General features: G+C 38.3%; 3 protein-coding genes and 1 long non-coding RNA gene across 4 annotated transcripts in view; 3 read left to right on the forward strand and 1 right to left on the reverse strand.

Moving 5' to 3' along the window:
* The window catches only part of LOC125682046 (retinol dehydrogenase 12-like), a 16475-nt gene extending 12048 nt beyond the window's left edge, over positions 1–4427 (forward strand). Inside the window, exons 6-7 of the mRNA XM_048922420.2 lie at positions 505–694; positions 3965–4427. Of these exons, the coding sequence (XP_048778377.2) occupies positions 505–694; positions 3965–4082 (308 nt within the window). The 3' untranslated portion in view covers positions 4083–4427. The remainder of the gene's footprint in view (positions 1–504; positions 695–3964) is intronic.
* LOC125682053 (uncharacterized) lies at positions 4359–7375 on the reverse strand. Its single transcript, XR_007372393.2, has 2 exons — positions 7254–7375; positions 4359–4819 (listed from the first exon to the last, which is right to left on the reverse strand). It is a non-coding gene; the product is annotated as an uncharacterized LOC125682053 (long non-coding RNA).
* Positions 6707–16714, forward strand: LOC125682047 (retinol dehydrogenase 12-like). The gene is made up of 7 exons (XM_048922421.2): positions 6707–6829; positions 9492–9632; positions 10456–10647; positions 11878–12036; positions 12571–12693; positions 14827–15016; positions 16256–16714. Exons 1-7 carry the CDS (start codon positions 6766–6768, stop codon positions 16353–16355), a joined length of 969 nt encoding a protein of 322 aa, XP_048778378.2. The 5' UTR covers positions 6707–6765; the 3' UTR covers positions 16356–16714.
* Positions 16715–17601: 887 nt separating this feature from the next.
* LOC125678500 (uncharacterized) lies at positions 17602–18330 on the forward strand. Its single transcript, XM_048916995.2, has one exon. It carries the CDS (start codon positions 17602–17604, stop codon positions 18328–18330), a length of 729 nt encoding a protein of 242 aa, XP_048772952.2.
* Positions 18331–18984: the final 654 nt, after the last annotated feature.

Consider the following 18984-nt stretch of genomic DNA (forward strand, 5'->3'; position numbering starts at 1 on the left):
ATTTTGTTTGGTTATATATTTATACAAATATTTGACCTCGATACACCGCCGCGGTGGTCTAGAGGTTAGAGCGTTCGCCTCGCATGCGGCAGGCCGGGGTTCGAATCCCGGCCGCGACAGACCCAAGTCGTTAAAACAGGTAGTGGCAGTTCCATCGCCTAACGCTTGGAATGTCACAGGTCCTCGGAGATGACCTTAAAAACGGATGTCCCGTGTCGCAGTAGGTGTGGCACGCTAAAGAACCCTCACTGCTCAATGGCTGTAAGCGCCGAGCAAAGCCCTTCACCGGTCTTGGTGACGTCTCCATATGAGTGAAAAATTCTCGAGAGAGACGTTAAGCAAGATACAATTAATCAATCAATCGATGTATAAATATATGTAGACAACCAAACGGAATATTTTATTTGATGGTACATATTTTATTGCGTATAAAAGGGTGACATTTCTAAATAAAAAAGAACTAGGATATGTGCTTTTGATCTGACTGTGGTGTATTACTTGCAGGAACCGACGTGACCGCTAACTCTTTACATCCGGGTACAGTGATGACGGAGCTGGCGAGATATTTCCCGGGATATAGCATCGCATGGCCAGTGTTAATCTTCTTCGCAAAATTCTCCATTGAAGGCGCTCAGACGAGTATTCAGTGTGCTGTTGAAGAGACCTTAGAAAGCGTTTCCGGGAAGTATTTCAGGTATTTCAGTAATTTTCGTAAAGTTTTAATCCTAGATCTAAAGGTGTTCCTATGATCTAATTTGACCAATATTAAACGAATATTGACAATCACATTCAAATATCAAAACAGCACCATGTATGGGTAACTCCTTCAAGACATGCACATTTAATCATTTATATGATACAAAGTTCATGAGAAAATCTATTTTACTAATTGGAGAAAACTTTTGCACACAAATTATCATCAGAGGCCTATAACGAAAAACGCATATCGATTGAAGTCAGCATTTCGCAAATTCTATGGTCGTCATAACGATCTAGTTTGTCAATACAACCTATCATTGGGTCAAATGCTGTCTGACTTGTTTTATACCGATTGTTAGGCCGTTCTTGGCACACTGATTTTGACTACGGATAACTCCGTTTACCTGATCAGGATATAGGGCTCACGGCGGGTGTGACCGTTCGACAGGGGATGCTCACTCCTCCTAGGCACCTGATCCCACCTCTGGTGTGTCCAGGGGTCCGTGTTTGCCCAACTCTTTATTTTGTATTGCTTGTAGGAGTTATGAGATCGATCACTGTTCGTTGTCTTCACCTCTCATTCATATTAAGACAAGTGTGGAAAGGCGGGTGAGCATAAAGCGTGCAAACAGCATAAATTCTTGAGCCCGAATGATTGTACTTATAATGCTCTACAGACTGGTAATACAAGTATTGCTACGCTGTGTACTTGATTTAGACATCATGGACAGTTGTTTCTTCAATAAAAATGAGAAAAGGAAATATTAATATCTATTGATTAGTCATCCAAACAAAATACTTTGTTAAACACCACTCTGATTCCACGCACAAGTACTCTGAAGTTTAAATTAAAAATATGCTGGAGTTCCTCATTGACAATATCTTCGTTGGCTTTGGTGATCAGATTTTCCAACAGTCTGTTGGAATGCCCATGGGCACAAATTGTGCTCCTTTATTAGCTGTCCAGTTTTTATATTCTTATGAGGCAGAATTTATTAAAAAGCTTCAACATGAGAAGAACTTTTTTTCTTGTTGTGGCCGTCAACTCGACATTTAGCTATATTGACGACGTTTTATCTATCAACAATGATCATATGTCAATTCGATATATCCCAATGAACTCAAAATAAAAGACACCAAAGTGTACGACAAAGAGGATGATTTCAACTTCTCCATCATTAACTTCCCATATTTATAGGGACCTCCGTGGCCGAGTGGTTAAAACATTGCGCTCAAAATCACACAGCCTCTCACCTCTGTCGGCGCGGGTTCGAATCCCGCTCGCGCAGGTAAGTGAGAAAGTTGCCCAGTTTACTTTCGGAAGGTCGGTGGTCTCTTCCCAGGTACATTTTATCTGGGTTCGCTCTTCCACCAATAAAAACTGGGCGCCACCAGATATTCAAAAATTGTTGAGTGTGGCGGAAAACACCAATCAATCAATCCCATATTTATGAGGCAATATTCCATTATCACCTGTATATGATTTTTATATCTTTCAACTGACTCGATACACAAGACATTGTTCGGCAAATTATCAGTTTTTATACGCCCGTCGAAGACGGGACGTATTATGGTATGGCGTCGTCCGTCTGTCGGTCCGTCCGTCTGTCTGTCCGAACCTTGCAGACTGAACCATAAGCCCTAGGGCTTTACAACTTGGTACATTTGATCACCATGATGAGAGGAAGATGCCTATTGTTTTTCAAGGTGAGAGGTCAAAGGTCAAGGTCGTAGTATCACTTATTAGGAAAACCTTGTGGGCAGGATACAAACCGAACCGTAAGCTCCAGGATATTATAACTTGGTATATTTGATCACCATGATGAGAGGAAGATGCCTATTGTTTTTCAAGGTCAAAGGTCAAGGTCGTATCACTTTTTAGGAAAACCTTGTGGGCAGGATACAAACCGAACCGTAAGCTCCAGGATATTATAACTTGGTATATTTGATCATGATGAGAGGAAGGTGCCTATTGTTTTTCAAGGTGAGAGGTCAAAGGTCAAGGTCGTAGTATCACTTATTAGGAAAACGTGGGCAGGATCCAAACCGAACCGTAAGCTCCAGGATATTATAACTTGATATATTTGATCACCATGATGAGAGGAAAACGCTTATTGTTTTTCAAGGTCAAAGGTCAAGGTCGTAGTATCACTTTTTAGGAAAACCTTGTGGGCAGGATACAAACCGAACCGTCAGCTCCAGGATATTATAACTTGGTATATTTGATCATCATGATAAGAGGAAGGTGCCTATTGTTTTTTTCAAGGTCAGAAGTCAAAGGTCAAGGTCGTAGTATCACTTATAAGGAAAACCTTGTGGGCAGGATACAAACCGAACCGCAAGCTCCAGGATATTATAACTTGGTATATTTGATCACCATGATGAGAGGAAGATGCTTATTGTTTTTCAAGGTCAAAGGTCAAGGTCGTAGTATCACTTTTTAGGAAAACCTTGTGGGCAGGATACAAACCGAACCGTAAGCTCTAGGATATTACAACTTGTTATTTTTGATCGTCATGATGAGAGGAAGGTGCCTATTGTTTTTCAAGGTCAGAGGTCAAAGGTCAAGGTCGTAGTATCACTTATAAGGAAAACCTTGTGGGCAGGATACAAACCGAACCGTAAGTTCCTGGATATTATAACTTGGTATATTTGATCACCATGAAAATGAATTAGCTTACAGAGGACAGTGCTAACTTCACTAAAATATGAATCCCACTAAAATATGTTTTCCTTGAACAAAATCTACGGGCGTATTATGCCACGTTGGCGTTGCTCTTGTTAAATCGAGGCAGGCTACTGACTAACAAGTTGATGTTATAGGGATTTCAACAGTCTCTCAACTCTTGCGTATCGAATCATTTGAGATATATAAACACCATATACCGATTGTTAGACCGTTCTGGGCACACTGATGTTGACTACAGATAACTTTATATAATCTAATGCTATCTGACGTGTAATTCATACCAATTGTTAGGTCTTCTTTATACACTGATTTGAGTACGGATTGCTCCGTTTACTTGATCAGGATATAGGGCTCATGGCGGCTGTGACCCGTCAACAGGGGATGTTTACTGCTCCTATTCACCTGATTCCACCTCTGATGTGTGTAGAGGTCCGTGTTCGCCCAAAGTTAACGCGCTTCGTGAAGCATGCTGACGTAAAGCATGCTGACGGAGTGACGTAAAGCGTTACAGTTCATATGCCATGCAGTTTTTAAAAATGAAATCTATTTCCAAAGTGTCTGTAATCTTTATTCCAGTGACTGTGCTGTATGTAAAGAATCTAAAGCAGCGCAGGACGACGAGGCGGCAAAGAGACTCTGGGACGTGTCTGTCAAAATGGTGGCCTATGGGGCTGGAGGAATAAGTACAAAATGAACAAGGACATTGGATTGTTGTGTTAACTCGTTCATCAACATTGATGCATGTCTGCTTTCATTCTATATTTCATAGCTACATGCATATGTATATTTGTTACAGAACAAATTGCGTGTATATTTGTATATCGACACTGCTGAATATTTTAAGGTGTGTACATATGTATCTAGTGTATATTTAGAGAACTGGCGCAGCATTAGTAAATATACTGTATGGCCGGTTTTGGATGGATGTAAAATTTGACGGACTTCAGAAACAAAAGTATGTGAATAATATTGATTGTTGTAAATTTGGCGATTTTATTTATGACTTCTATATAGAGATATAAAATGGGCTTGAAGTCGGTGCTTTATTCCTTTTGACAATTGGAAAATATCGCCAAAAGCAATACACCGCTAAAATAACCCTCTATACAGTTTTCCCTTAGACATGTGTTAATCACAGAATATGCATGCATTGAGATTTGTGGATGAATTGTGGAAAAACAAAGAAGAACAAGATCATGTCATCTATTCATTTTTTCCTTTTTCCATCGTCCTGTTATATAACGTTGGTGTGGATGTTCCTGATAATCATATTGTTTCTGGATTTGATTCTTATGCTGTTACATTGGAGCAATATTTGTGACGTGGAGATGAAATCCACTGATAATATATTCTGGTATGAGCTTTAACCAGCAACTCACTTTACGCCTTTTCGTGTGTAGTTTTGGCATTGTACAAAGTGTTATGACGTCGCTGAAAAATAAATAGGAAATACCTATTAATCGCTGAGAATTATATCCAGTACTAGTGGATGACTGCTATCAATCTATATTTCAAACTCAGTATATAACTGGCGCGTTATTGGGCATAATTGTATACACTGCTAATATTCATTATCTTTTGAATTTCCCACTGTGCCGAATCCCAACGAGAAAAAATAAGTTTGTGCCCAAACGTCATCTTAGAATTTTTCCTACCACCGATTAGAATGCGTTATCATTTTTTATTTATCGTTGATGAATTTGCTATAATAATAAATAAAATTTCATATGGAAAACTTTTCAACTGGAGCACAATGAGATTGTCACCGTCATCCATACATACACACTGCGAACACATCCGAATTTTTTTTTCGTTTAGGCGGTTTTTTTTTTTTTTTTTTAAAGAAGAAAATTCTTTAAAATATTTCTTTACCATACGACTTCAGAAGTTTAGTTGTGAGGGTGTCCATTGCGATTAGAGTTACAACTCTATGAAAGATTACCCACAACCAACGCAAATTTACCAGTGATGCAGATTAATTCATACCGATTGTTAAGCCGTTCTTGTCACACTGATTTTGACTGCGGATAACTCCATTTACCTGAACAGGATATAGGGTTCACGGCGGGTGTGACCGGTCGGCAGGGGATGCTTACTCCTTCTAGGCACCTGATCCCACCTCTGGTGTGTCCAGGGGTCCGTGTTTGCCCAACTATCTATTTTGTATTGCTTGTAGGAGTTATGAGATTGATCACTGTTCGTTATCTTCACCTTTCACGATGTTGCTATCGATTGCACGGGTATTCTGAGTTGCCGATTGCTTCGCTACTTTGAAGTACAATTTCTTGAAAGACAAACAAACGTCATCAGCTCTGGTAATCAGTTTTATTGTTTATGTTGAATATCCTAAACCCAAACATAGACTCGTTTATATTTTTCGTTATAAATTGTGGAAGAGTGAAGATAACAAATGGTAACCAATCTGGTAAATTCTATAAAGAATACCTAAACCAGACCTGGGGTCAATTACTTTAAAATGTAATGCATTAAATTACAATTACATTGGAATTTTCACCATTACAATTACCATTACTTTCCTTCATATAAGTAATTAATTAAATTACAATTACTTTGCTAAAGTAATGAATTACATTGCACATTACAATGAAGAAGAAAAAATACAAAGAAAATTTATGAACACAATTTATTTGAAGTTAACTTTTAAATCAGATTGTGAATAAGTATAGTTGTTATTTTACACACTATAGCTGCATTTTATCATCATCATCATCAGATTTTTAAAAGTATTGTCAGTCAGAGAGCAGCGTTTTGTTCTGATCTGAAAAATTTGCCTGCAATGCTGAAAAGTCTTTCCACAGGGGCAGATGTTGCCGGGTTGGCCAAGAATCCTTGTGCTGCATTTGCCAGGAAAGGAAATAATATGCAATTCAAATGTAATTGAAAAGTAATGGTCATTACTGACATTTTTATGAAAGTAATGCATTACATTACAATTACTTGTAATTCAAAAATGGGTGCATTACACATTACACCCCATTACTTTAAAAAATGTAATGATTACAATACATTACCATTACCCCAGGTCTGACCTAAACACCCTCTGTTGACCGGTCATACCTGCAGTGAACCCTACATGTATGTCTTGATTACTGGCAATGGTGATGTCTCCATATGAGTGAAATATTCTCGAGAGGGACGTTAAACAATATTCAATCAATCATACGCAGAACATTCTCTCGCGTATCGTATCGATATTGGTCTATTTGCAAAAGCGAACCCTGTAAGCTCGGCTCTCTTTACAACACAACAAGTTTGGAAGGACATACGTCCCGGATTTCCAGTTGAAAACCTATAAGTAATCATCCCGGTCCATGAATTACATTGTGCCGTGAAGGATTTAAATATCACCGACAAACATGGAGGGCTGGTGGAAGTTTGACACGGAACATCAAACCATTATTGCATGTGTAGCTGTTACAGGTAAATTACAATGCATCATATCTATAACATATTTTGGGAGGGGGTTTAACTTTTTCTGTAATTGATTTCTCGAAAAAATTAAAGTCGAAACTTGGACTTAAGTCTGAGATTTTACTTAGATTTTGACTACCCAAATAAAAAGAAACTCGGACTCGAATTAGAGTTTGTTTTCCCCCCCCCCCCCCCCCCGAGAAATCCAATTTTCACGATCTAGAAATTCAAGCCCCACAGGGGGTTGGGGGGGGGGTGTCCTAAAATTCGATTGGTCGGATTTATATGAGATTGATCAGTGTTCGTTACCTTCACTTGTTCATTATGCAATACTTCTCAGATAGTAAGGGTCCTTCCATAACATGACCAACGATAAAAAGAGGAAATGAATATAAAATACTTATAAAAGATTTACCTCTAACTAGGATCTAACCTTGTTTGCCTTTTGATTCCAGTATTCTATCCACATATCCATTCATATGTTTTTAAAAATCCCCATTCCATTACGTAATGCACAATGTATTTCTCATGTTCTGCATCCACTGTACCGTGAAACAAATGTGCATTGTGTAATAAATGCCTAAAGAAAACAAGTACGATTTACCATGTGATCCATAATTTATTAAAATATTATTACTGATCTTAGAGAGATTAATGAATGTAAAACTTATACAGTGCCAATTTTGATGCACCAGATGCGCATTTCGACAAATAATGTCTCTTCAGTGATGCTTAAGCCGAAATTTTGGAAATTCGAAATAACAATGAACTTGTAAGAGCTGAAAGAAGACCTACAGTGCCAAAAACTGGAGCCAAATTCCTCCAAGGATAGAGCTATGCATAAGGGAGATAATCCTTAATTTTGAAATGAATTTCTTAATCTTATTCCAGCAATTAAATATACATCCGTATTTTTAAGCTAGTAACGAAGTACTTAGCTACTGGGCTGTAGAGACCCTTGGGGACTAACAGTCCACCAGCAGAGGCCTCGACCCAGAAGTCGTAACGTAAAACTTATACAGTGCCAGTTTCGGTGCACCAGATGCGCATTTCGACAAATAATGTAGAGAAAGATTACCAATTGCATATGGTATTTATGCATACCAATTGATTCGATATACACGATCTTGTACTGTATATGATCAGTTTTAAATCAAAGCAGTCTACTGACCATGGTTTACGATCCTCTGTAGAGAAGCGGAGCGGATCATAAACCCTTGGCTAGCGAAAATGGCTACTGACAAACATGTTGATGTTACAGGGGTATCAACAGTCTCATTAAGTAAGCATTTCGTACATTCGTTGGTCGTTTTCACGATCTAGCTTGCCATAACAACCTGTCATTGGGTCAAATGTCCGACATGTTTCATACCAATTATTAGGCTATTCTTGGCCCATTGATTCTGACTATGTATTACTCCATTTACCAGATCAAGACATAGGGCTCACTGCGGGTGTGACCGGTGGACAGGGGATGCTTACTCCCTCCTCTGGTATATTAAGGGGTCTGTATTTGCCCAGCTCTTTTAATTTTGTATTGCTTATGGGAATTATGAGATTGATCACTGTTCATTGTCTGCATTTTTATGTCTTGTACAGTAGACATATATGGAGATTCATCTAAATCATCTTAACTTTGGTTGTGGATTTTGCACTGCTAGGAGATTAATTAGTTTGCCATATATTCAGGGCAATGGAGATGATTCTTAAAAGCCCATACTGTTATAACTATAGATAATCCACAAACACCTACCCTGTGACCAGGCTTCGGGGCCACCAACGCTGAGATTTTCTCAAATCTGAGATTTCTCAGAAAATTTGAGTTTTTCTCACCCAACTGTGCCACCAAATAAATATTCTCTCAAACTCAGATATGTTCTTGAGTTTTTTCTCACATTTGAGAATTTTCTCAAATGCGCGTGCCACCAAACTAATTTTGAACTCAGCTGAGAAAAATATTTGAGATTTCTCAGAAAATCACGAGATTGGTAAATAGCAACCTCAAATAAAATCTCAAGTGTATTTACCCAGGGACCAGAAATTTAAGTTTCAGTAGACGCCTCCAACCGATTATTGCGTGTTTGTCCAACTCTTGATTTTGTATTTTTTGAATTGGAATGATGAGAGATTGATCGAGATTACTTCACTGTTCGTTAACTTTCATTTGTCACTGCTATGATCACTTTTTCATTTATCGCCATTCCCTGACTATGAACGATCACAGGTGCTTGTGGAACATATTTCCTGTGCCTTTGAATGTTCAATGTTTTGGGTTGGTTGTATATATATTGTTTAACGTCTTCAGAATATTTCCCTCATGTGGAGACGTAAATGCTTAGGATATTTAGCGTGTATTTTCCCCACAAACTGAACAACATTGTTATGTTTTTAACAATATTTTTATTTCAATGGAATACACAAATATCGCATAAAAACCGTTTTGATAAATGTTATCACTAATTCTAATAGATAAGCAAGGTTAAAACAATTCCTATGTGAGATTTCTATATTCTATTCAAATGAAAATACTCTTAAGTTACTTTAAACACCCAAGGCATTGAATATGAACTTATTCAGAAGAGGGGTAGCGGAAAACCTGTCCACAAATGCCCATACGCCCATGTTTATTTTTGGTTCTGCATTCATTGTGACTATAATACACCTTTTGCAGGTGTGACGTTGTATGCACTTCGATTGTGGGTAGCTGGTGGAAAATGTTATAGCAAGGTTCGCCTAGACAAGAAGACGGTGATTATAACGGGAGCAAACACAGGCATAGGAAAAGAGACCGCGATAGACCTGGCAGGAAGAGGTAAGTAAGGCTCGCCTGTACAGGAAGACTATTTATAACATACATGTCCAAGATCTAATCCGATTTCAATGTCCTCGATATCGACAATATCAAATTGATATTGATTTGATATCGTCGTGTCTGCTTACGATATCGTCTATATCGACATTCAACAACGATATCGTATCGATATCGACAATTTCTATTGTAAATGTGTTTGAATTAATAGTCTTAGTCTACACCGCATAATGTTAATACTACGTTAAGCAAAACGATCGTGACTCGATATTGACAGGAAGAGAAAGCAAACATATAACCGTTACAAAAACGATCAAGATTCGATATCGACACAATGTCGTTGATATCGACGATATCGACAGAAAGAGATAACATTTCTATTTCAGTTCTAACGCTATGTTTAAAACAATCATGATTCCATATCGACAGGATATCGACAAGAAGATCAATGCTATATTCGTCCTCATACAACCATTCAACAATGATCATGATTCGATATCGACACGATATGGTCAGTAAAGGTATATGATTATTAGAGTGGTACTTATCGATATCGGTACGATATCATATTTGGATTGTCGATATCGTCGGTATCGAATCTACATCATGTCATGGACATGACTCCCAGTTAGGGTGGGTGGGGGGCAAACACTGACATAGGGAAGAGGACCGCTATATATTTCGCAGGAAGAAGTACGTAAGGCTCACCTGAACATTGTACACAACTGGTGGATGGATTGTTTTCTATTCGAGGTCAAAGCCCCAAAAGCTGTCAAAGTCTTTCAGAACAATCTATTCTAAATTAATCTCTTTATATCCGTTCTAGGAGCCAAAGTCATCCTGGCCTGTCGCGACAGGTGTCGTGGAGAGAGAGCGTTATCTGACGTCATCAGGAAATCGGGGAGTAAGCAGGTAGTCCTAAAGATGCTTGACCTGGCCTCACTGGAATCCGTCCGAAAATTCGCACAGGACATCAACGAAAACGAACCCAGACTAGACATTCTAATAAACAACGCCGGTAAGGCATTCTACACTGAATAGGTTACACTAATTCTAATGAAGGTTCCACTTAACTTTATCAAAACGATATTCTTACATTCAAATCACGGTTCATGTCAGATTGATTGTTTGTCTTGCGATACATCTCCATAAAATCATAGTTGAGATGAGAATTTCTTTAAGGATGACTATTATTCTATAAAAGCATTTTACCAAGTCATGATGAAAATGATCGTACTTGGAATACCAAATTTTTATTAATTTTTATTAATTGGACAATACCAGTGTATGCAAATAAGTGACAGTACAACATATTCTATAATACATCCATATAGTGGTAGTGATTAAAACAAAAAGTTTAAATACGAAAAACTACTACACATTTCAGTCAAGACTTAGCTCATTTTTGGTTTCAATTTCACTTTCATATATTGTTCGTATTAAGGGGTATAAAAACAAAGGGAGCACGTGGGTAATTTGCATAATCACCCATGCGTTCATTGTTTATATTTATATCTCCAATGATTTTGCCTTTGACTTTTTTTTCAATTTTATTTATCTTTAATTTATCTTTTTGATAGCAATTTTCTCATGAATACGAGTATTATTCAGATATGAACCATATGCCCATGTATCTTGATAATCATAATTCATGTATCCTAACAGCTGGGAGGTCCAAGAAAAATTAAAGTAGAATGTAAATAAATGTCATTTTTGAAAATCTATAATGGTATGAACCGCTATGCTTCACGCCAGTATACTATATTTTTAACTATCCCTATGATGCAAACAATCTCGACGTCAGTACATGTATCAAATCTTCGTTCTGTGTCCGCCATTTTGCGGTGAAAAAATCATTTTTCCCTACAATGGCATTTCTAATTTTCTGATATGTAGCTTTGAGATTTGTTGTTTTTTATGAATAGCCCCAGGGTGAAGCAATTCATAAACGTGTAAGAAAAACTTAATAATTACCTTGTAACCTCTTACCTCTTACATTAGGATAGATAAAAAAGGAAAGCTTCACTATTCACCTATTGTCCTTTTGTAAAGGGGGGTAATTCAAATTACCGGTTTCATAGGTTTACTCAGTGAATCTTTCATAGATGTTAAGATGAAATGTTACAGTCCAAATGGGTTTTTTATGATTGCAAACAATAAAAGTTCAAAGGAGTATCATAAAACAACGTTAGTAAATGGAAAACTATAACAAACATATAAACTACACATGCATACCATTGATTTACAGGTGTAATGATGTGTCCCCTCGGTAGAACTGCTGAGGGATTTGAAATGCAATTGGGAACAAATCATCTGGGTCATTTTCTTTTAACCAATCTGTTGTTGGATAAGATGAAGAAATCCGCCCCTGCCAGAATCGTCAACGTTTCCTCTTATTCCCATACGTGTAAGTTAGGTCATGAGTCATTTTAACAATTGTTCAATATACTCGATCATTGCATACTATCGATTCACGATATCTAATTATTCAAAATCTTCTACGTGTTGCCTTGAACTCGAACTTTCATTTCAATCTTATTATTTTAGTGTTAAATATGATTTAATGTACGACTTATCTTATCGGGCTCACGGTGTGTGTGACCGGTCAACGGGACAGGCTCACCCTTCTGCAGGACACCTGATCCAACCAATGGTGCGTCAAGGGGTCCGTCTTTGCCCGACCCTTTATCATTTTTATCAGTAACACTGTTTCGTTTGTCCTGAGGAACGGATCGCTCATCCCTTGGATCTATCCAATTGTTCCAGTCATCGATCATATTAGTGCTTTGTGCAACGTCGTTCATGTCGTTGGTGAATTTAATGTTGTTATACTCACTACTCATTAATAAATTAAGATACCCATACATAGAGTTTGACGAAATCATCAATGAAAATAGTTACAGTAATATATATATATATATATAAAATATCAATTTTACAGATACCAATAAAATTAATTTTGACGACATCAACAGTGAAAAGAGCTACAGTAGAACGCAGGCTTATGCACAGAGCAAATTAGCCAACATCCTGTTTACAAGGGAGCTGAGTAAAAGACTCAAAGGTAAAAAGGAAGAAAATACAAATAGAAAACGAAACACAATTCATGCAGCTGGTTTGGATAAGCTGATGACAGATGTTCTGAATTTGCATTTGTTCATTTCCCCCACTTTTTGTGTCTTACGATTATCAATAATTTCCACTTTATTGTAGTAACTAGGCAGAGTGCAACGTATATTATATAGTGTATAATTCTGGATTATAATCCATCAAACAATTTCACTGATGACTGCATATCTTAATGTTTGTTGTCCTCTCCTGTCGTCGACTTGAAGCTGTTTGTGTAGTTCGATCTTTGAGTGACCGACACTGGTGCAGGGGGTGTGGGGAACTGTCCTGGGTTGTCAGAAGGAGCGGTTGAGGATTTCTTTTTTCTTTCCTTTGTATCTCTTACATCAGCTCTCTATGCACCTTCAGGATGTCTACATCTGTCAAGTGAGTGCATGTCAGTGTGTCTATTCAAACGTGTTTTGTTACTCCAGTGGGGATCCAGGCTAGAATAGGTCCTCAGTACCCCTTGTCATAAGAGGTGCCAAAGTGGGGTGGTCCTTCGGATGATAACGCAAAAACCGAGATCCCATGTTACAGCAGGTGTGATACAATAAAGATCCCTCCCTACTCAAAGGCAGCAAGCGCCGAGCATAGGGCTAAATTTTGAAGCCCTTCAGCGGCAATTGTGACGTCTCCATGTGAGTGAAAATTTCTCCAAAGGGGTGTTAAACAATATACAATCAACCAATCAAACCATTTAGTTTTCGTTGCTTGGGTGGATACCAAATTGACGAATGTAAGACTCCACGCAGTCGTTGAATCTCTCCGTCTGCCTTACATGAATCACTTGATCAACCGGTGGTCACCCATCTGGACCACACGACTCATTCAACGAATCTGTTGTTTCATGGTCATCATTTGAATGCTGGTTACCTAGGCTTTACCGAGGGATTTAATTTTTGCGACCAAGTCTTGCAGTGAATGTGCATGATTAATCTTGGGCTTGGCATCTGGATTTTTCCAGTTGTTAACGTGCCTTTTGTATAGGGATTATGCTTCACATCCGTAGAGGAGACCGGTAAGAGTAACTGAGCTTCGTGAACTACATAATGATTATCCAGCTCTGTACGCGACCTTGGAGATGACATCGTGCTTGACTGGTTTTCTACATCCTGGCGTTTAACATTTTATTCAGGCTGTCATCGTCCCTGATCGTGCTGCTGATATGTACTGAAAGACATCCACTGCCTTAAGCTGTGAACCGATGATGCAAATGTTAGTTGCAACGGTATTTTTGTTTTGTCAAGGTTAATAATGAGATTAAAGAGGCTGGAGAAATTGTTTATCAACAGCTGTGAGTCGGACTTTTTGTGAACCATGAGGACAGAGTCATCAACGAACATCGGCTCAATGACGATCAAGAGCATCGAACCTTTGGAATTTAGTATTTCTGTGCTTGTTCTGATTCTGAAATAGAAATCGCAAAACAGGACGAGTTTGTCACTGGAAGGAGTGCCCTTCACCCATACACTAAGGTTTTGTGGAAGGTTTCTTTTCGTTCATCGTCACTGGTCAGTGGTCGTGTTTGCACTGACGATGGTGATATGCCGGATACGATTAAAGGGATAACGAATATCCATCAGCCGTTCATTAACACGCATTGGTAAGTCAAGTAACTGTTTGAAGAGTAATGTCTAATGGCCAATCCTATTCCATTGTTTTCCCGGGGTCAGAAGGACTGTTTACATGCAGGGTTCAATCTACAACTACCAGTTGTTATTTCCATGTGTTGTTTCGCCCGTTTCCCATCTCTTCAGGACTTCGTTGGCAATAAGACTGACACGCGAGGAAAACTAGTGAGGGAAGTTTACACAGGAGCAATCCTACTTTCTCGGTCTCAGAAGTGGTACTGACATTCCATCAATATCAGGGACTTTCCCGACTGCAGTGGATGCCATCGACATGCGTAGTGCCTTGTAATGCTCTTCTCCCCTTTCACAGTCTGTTAGCCAGGACGATGCTGATAGCGAGAGTGATAGTTTAGAGTCACACTGTACACATCACATAGATATTTGGTTGACTCGTTGTGTATGATTGTTTATTCTGTAAAGAATCCGATGCGTCGTACATTCTGTTTTATTTGCAGGAACCGGCGTGACCGCTAACTCACTTCATCCAGGCGTAGTGATCACAGAGCTGGCGAGATATATACCGGGATATAACATCGCATGGCCACTATTTATCTTCATCATGAAATTCCCAAGAGAAGGCGCACAGACGAGTATTCAGTGTGCTGTTGAAGAGACCTTAGAAAGCGTTTCCGGGAAGTATTTCAGGTATTTCAGTAATTTTCGTAAAGTTTTAATCCTAGATCTAAAGGTGTTCCTATGTTCTAATTCGACAACTATCAAACGAATATTGACAATCATATCTAAATATCAAAACAACACCATGTATGGGTAACTGCTCCAAGACTTTTGCATTTAATCATTTATATGATACAAAATTAATTGTTAATGACCCCCTTAGCGCCAACATCTGTGTATAAAAGGGGAAATAAGCTTTCGAACTTTCACCGAGTAGAGAAAACTGTTAGGCACAAATTATCATCAGAGGCTTTCGTATCATATCTACAACGAAAATCACATATTGAGACAAGGTGGGAAGACGTTCTATATATGTCCTAGAAAAAGAAATCTGTTAAATGATGTCGGCATGGGTCTTTAAATATCTGAAACCTCAAGCCCCAAGCCTCGAATCCTTGGGAAATTTCTATCTATGGGTGTATAACATATAAAGGACATAAAAATAAAGCCTGTATGAATAGAAAACAGAATAAAGAAGTAGGTACGGTACCTACTTGGTTCAAAATGTCACATGAATCATAGATTAGAGGAGTAAGCATTCCCTGCCGACCTATCACACTTGCCGCAAGCACTATTTTAATAGGGTAAACGGGGTAATCCGTATTAAAACTAACAATTGGTATGAAATACGTCAGACAGCATTTGTCCCATTGACAGGTTGTAGAGGCAAACTAGATCGTTATAACGACCATAAAATTTGCGAAATGCTGACTTTAAGGAAGACTGTTAAATCCCCCGTAACAACTTATTTGTCAGTAGACTGTCTCGATTTAAAAAGTTATCATACGCAGAACAAGCTCTTGTGTATAGAATCAGTTGAGAAACAAACACTATATCCAGGTGATAATGGAATATTGCTATATGAGTACCTGAAGTCATCCCATTTGTCATAAAGTTTGTCGTTAACATCTATGTTAAAAAAAATCCGTAGTCAAATCAGTCTGTGAAGGACGTTCTAATAATTCGTATGAAGAAATCAAAAAGCAACATATCATATTTCATCGATAATCCTTATACAAATTTCAAATTTACAAAGTCAAGAAACGAGAATTATTTGGTTAATGTAAGGGCCTTATCAATGTAAAAGGAATAGAGAAAGTGATCCAAGTTACAAATTGTTCTTATTCTAACTCAATGTAGGGTTTAGATACTTATTTTCTGTACTGACTCAGCATCGTTATAATCTGGTGTCTGTAATCTTTATTCCAGTGACTGTGCTGTAAGTAAAGAATCTAAAGCAGCGCAGGACAACGAGGCGGCAAAGAGACTTTGGGACGTGTCTGTCAAAATGGTGGGGCTGGAGGAATAAGTATAAAATGAACAAGGACCTTAGATTGTAGTGTTAACTCATTTATCAATATTGATGCATGTGTGCTTTCATTTTATATTTCATAGCTACATACATACATTGTATGTATATTTGTTACAGAACAAATTACGTGTATATTTGTATATCGACACTGCTGAATATTTTAACGTGTGTACATATGTATCTAGTGTATATTTAGAGAATTGGCGCAGCATTAGTAAATATACTGTATGACCGGTTTTGGGTGAATGTAAAATTTGACGGATTTCAGAAACAAACGTATGTGAATAATTTTGATTGTTGTTAATCTGGCGATTTTATTTATGACTACTATATAGAGACATAAAATTGGAATAAAATTGGTGTTTTATTCCTTTTGATAACTGGAAAATACCGCCAAAAGCAATGCACCGCTAAAATAACCCTCTATACAGTGTCCCCTTAGACATGTGTTAATCATAGAATATGTTTGCAAGGTGAAGATAACGAACAGTGAGCAATCTCATAACTCCTACAAGCAATACAAAATAGATAGTTGGGCAAACACGGACCCCTGGACACACCAGAGGTGGGATCAGGTGCCTAGGAGGAGTAAGCATCCCCTGTTGACCGGTCACACCCGCCGTGAGCCGTATTTGAATTCTTATGCTATTAGATTGTAATATTTGTGACTTGGAGATGAAATCCGCTGATAATATATTCTGGTATGAACTTTAACCAGCAACTCACTTCTACGTCATTTTATGTTTAGTTTTGACTTTGAAGAAAGTGCTATGAGGACACTGAAAAATGAATACGAAATATATTTCAAACTGTGTATATCACTGGCATGAAGATATAACATATTACACCCGTTGTTGGATTATCTTTATGATGTGGTGATGCCAATGCCACTACTATTATTCATTACATTTTGTATTTTTCACAGTACCGAATTCCTATGGGAGGGGATCGTTGGAAACGCTTTACGATTACCTACCATGGGTCACAAGGCCGATATTTTCATTGGTTGAATATCGCAATAAGGAATGGTAAAGCGACCAATCGCATATAGAAGTCTTCCAGCGAAAATACTGGCCTTGTGACCCACGGTAGGTAATCGTAGAGCGACTGAACGTGGGTTTTCGACGGTGTGGGAGAGGGAGAATTAAATTTCTTTTTCAAAACATCACCTGATACTTTTTTCCCTAAAAGTTGCCCACCACCAATTAGGATAACTTTTCGATTTTATGTTTATGCTTATCAAATGCAAGACAAAACATCTCTCCTAGCAGCAACATCAGTTAAACTAGGATTGAAACCTAATGAAAGGAAGACAAAAATTATGAAAATTAATGCAAAGAGTAAACAGCCTATCAAAATAAGGGATACCATCTTGGAAGAAGTTGAGGAGTTTACTTACCTAGGAATTATTGTGAGTGTGAATGGAGGTACCGATGCTGATGTTAAGACCAGAATAAACAGGGCTAGGGTCATCTTCAACATTCTGGGGAAAGTATGGAATGCAAAGAACATCTCGAGAAACACTAAAATCAAGATTTTTAATTCAAATGTAAAGTCTGTGCTTCTGTATGGGGCAGAAACATGGAGAACAACAAATGCCACGATTTCAAAAATTCAAAGATTCATCAATTACTGCCTGCGCAGAATAATGAACATCAGATGGTTTGATAAAGTAAGAAACGAGGATCTTTGGAAAAGAGCAAATCAAGCCCCCATAGATATCCAAATCAAAAAAAGCAAATGGTCATGGATTGGACACACACTGCGAAAACCACCAAGCAGCATCACAAAACAAGCCCTCAAATGGAACCCCCAAGGAAAAAGAAACAGAGGAAGACCAAGGAGCAGCTGGCGCAGAGTTACGGAGACAGAATTAAAAGAGCAAGGCTACACCTGGAACTCAGCAGAAAGATTAGCGCCAAACAGAGTCAGATGGAGGGAGTTCGTCAATGGCCTATGCTCCCTAGAGTAGCAAAGGGCTAAGTAAGTAAGTTATCTTGGGTGATTAAATCTTCCAAAGGTATGTTGGAATTCCTATGGGCACGAATTTTGCTCCTTTGTTGGCCGGTCTGTTTATATATTCTTATAAAGGAGAGTTTATTCAAAAGCTTCTACTTGAGAAGAAAAAATCCCTTGCTGTGGCCTTCAACTCAAGACATAGATATATTGACAACGGTTTATCTATAAACAATAATCATTTTCATTTATATGTTGATTCCACCGTGTTGGTCTAGAAGTAGAGCGTTCGCCCAGAATGCGGAAGGTCGGGGTTCGAATCCCGGCCGCAACAGACATAAGTCGTTAAAACAGGTAGAGACAGTTCTATCGCTGAACGCTCGCCATCAGGTGTGAATGTCAAAGGTCCTCGGAGATGATCTTAAAAACGGAGATATCGTGTTACAGTAGGTGTGGCACGCTAAAGCACCCCCATTACTCAATGATCGTAAGCGCCGAGCAAAGGCCTACATTTGAAGCTCTTCATCGGTATTTGTGACGTCCTCATATGAGTGAAAAATTCTCAAGAAAGAGACGTTAAAGGGGAAGGCAACCCAATTTTTTTTTACATGATAAATGATAGAATTAATTATATGTTAAAAATTTGCCATACTATTCTGCTGATATACGG

The sequence above is a fragment of the Ostrea edulis genome, chromosome 2, assembly GCF_947568905.1.
Source record: "Ostrea edulis chromosome 2, xbOstEdul1.1, whole genome shotgun sequence".
NCBI lineage: Eukaryota > Metazoa > Mollusca > Bivalvia > Ostreida > Ostreidae > Ostrea > Ostrea edulis.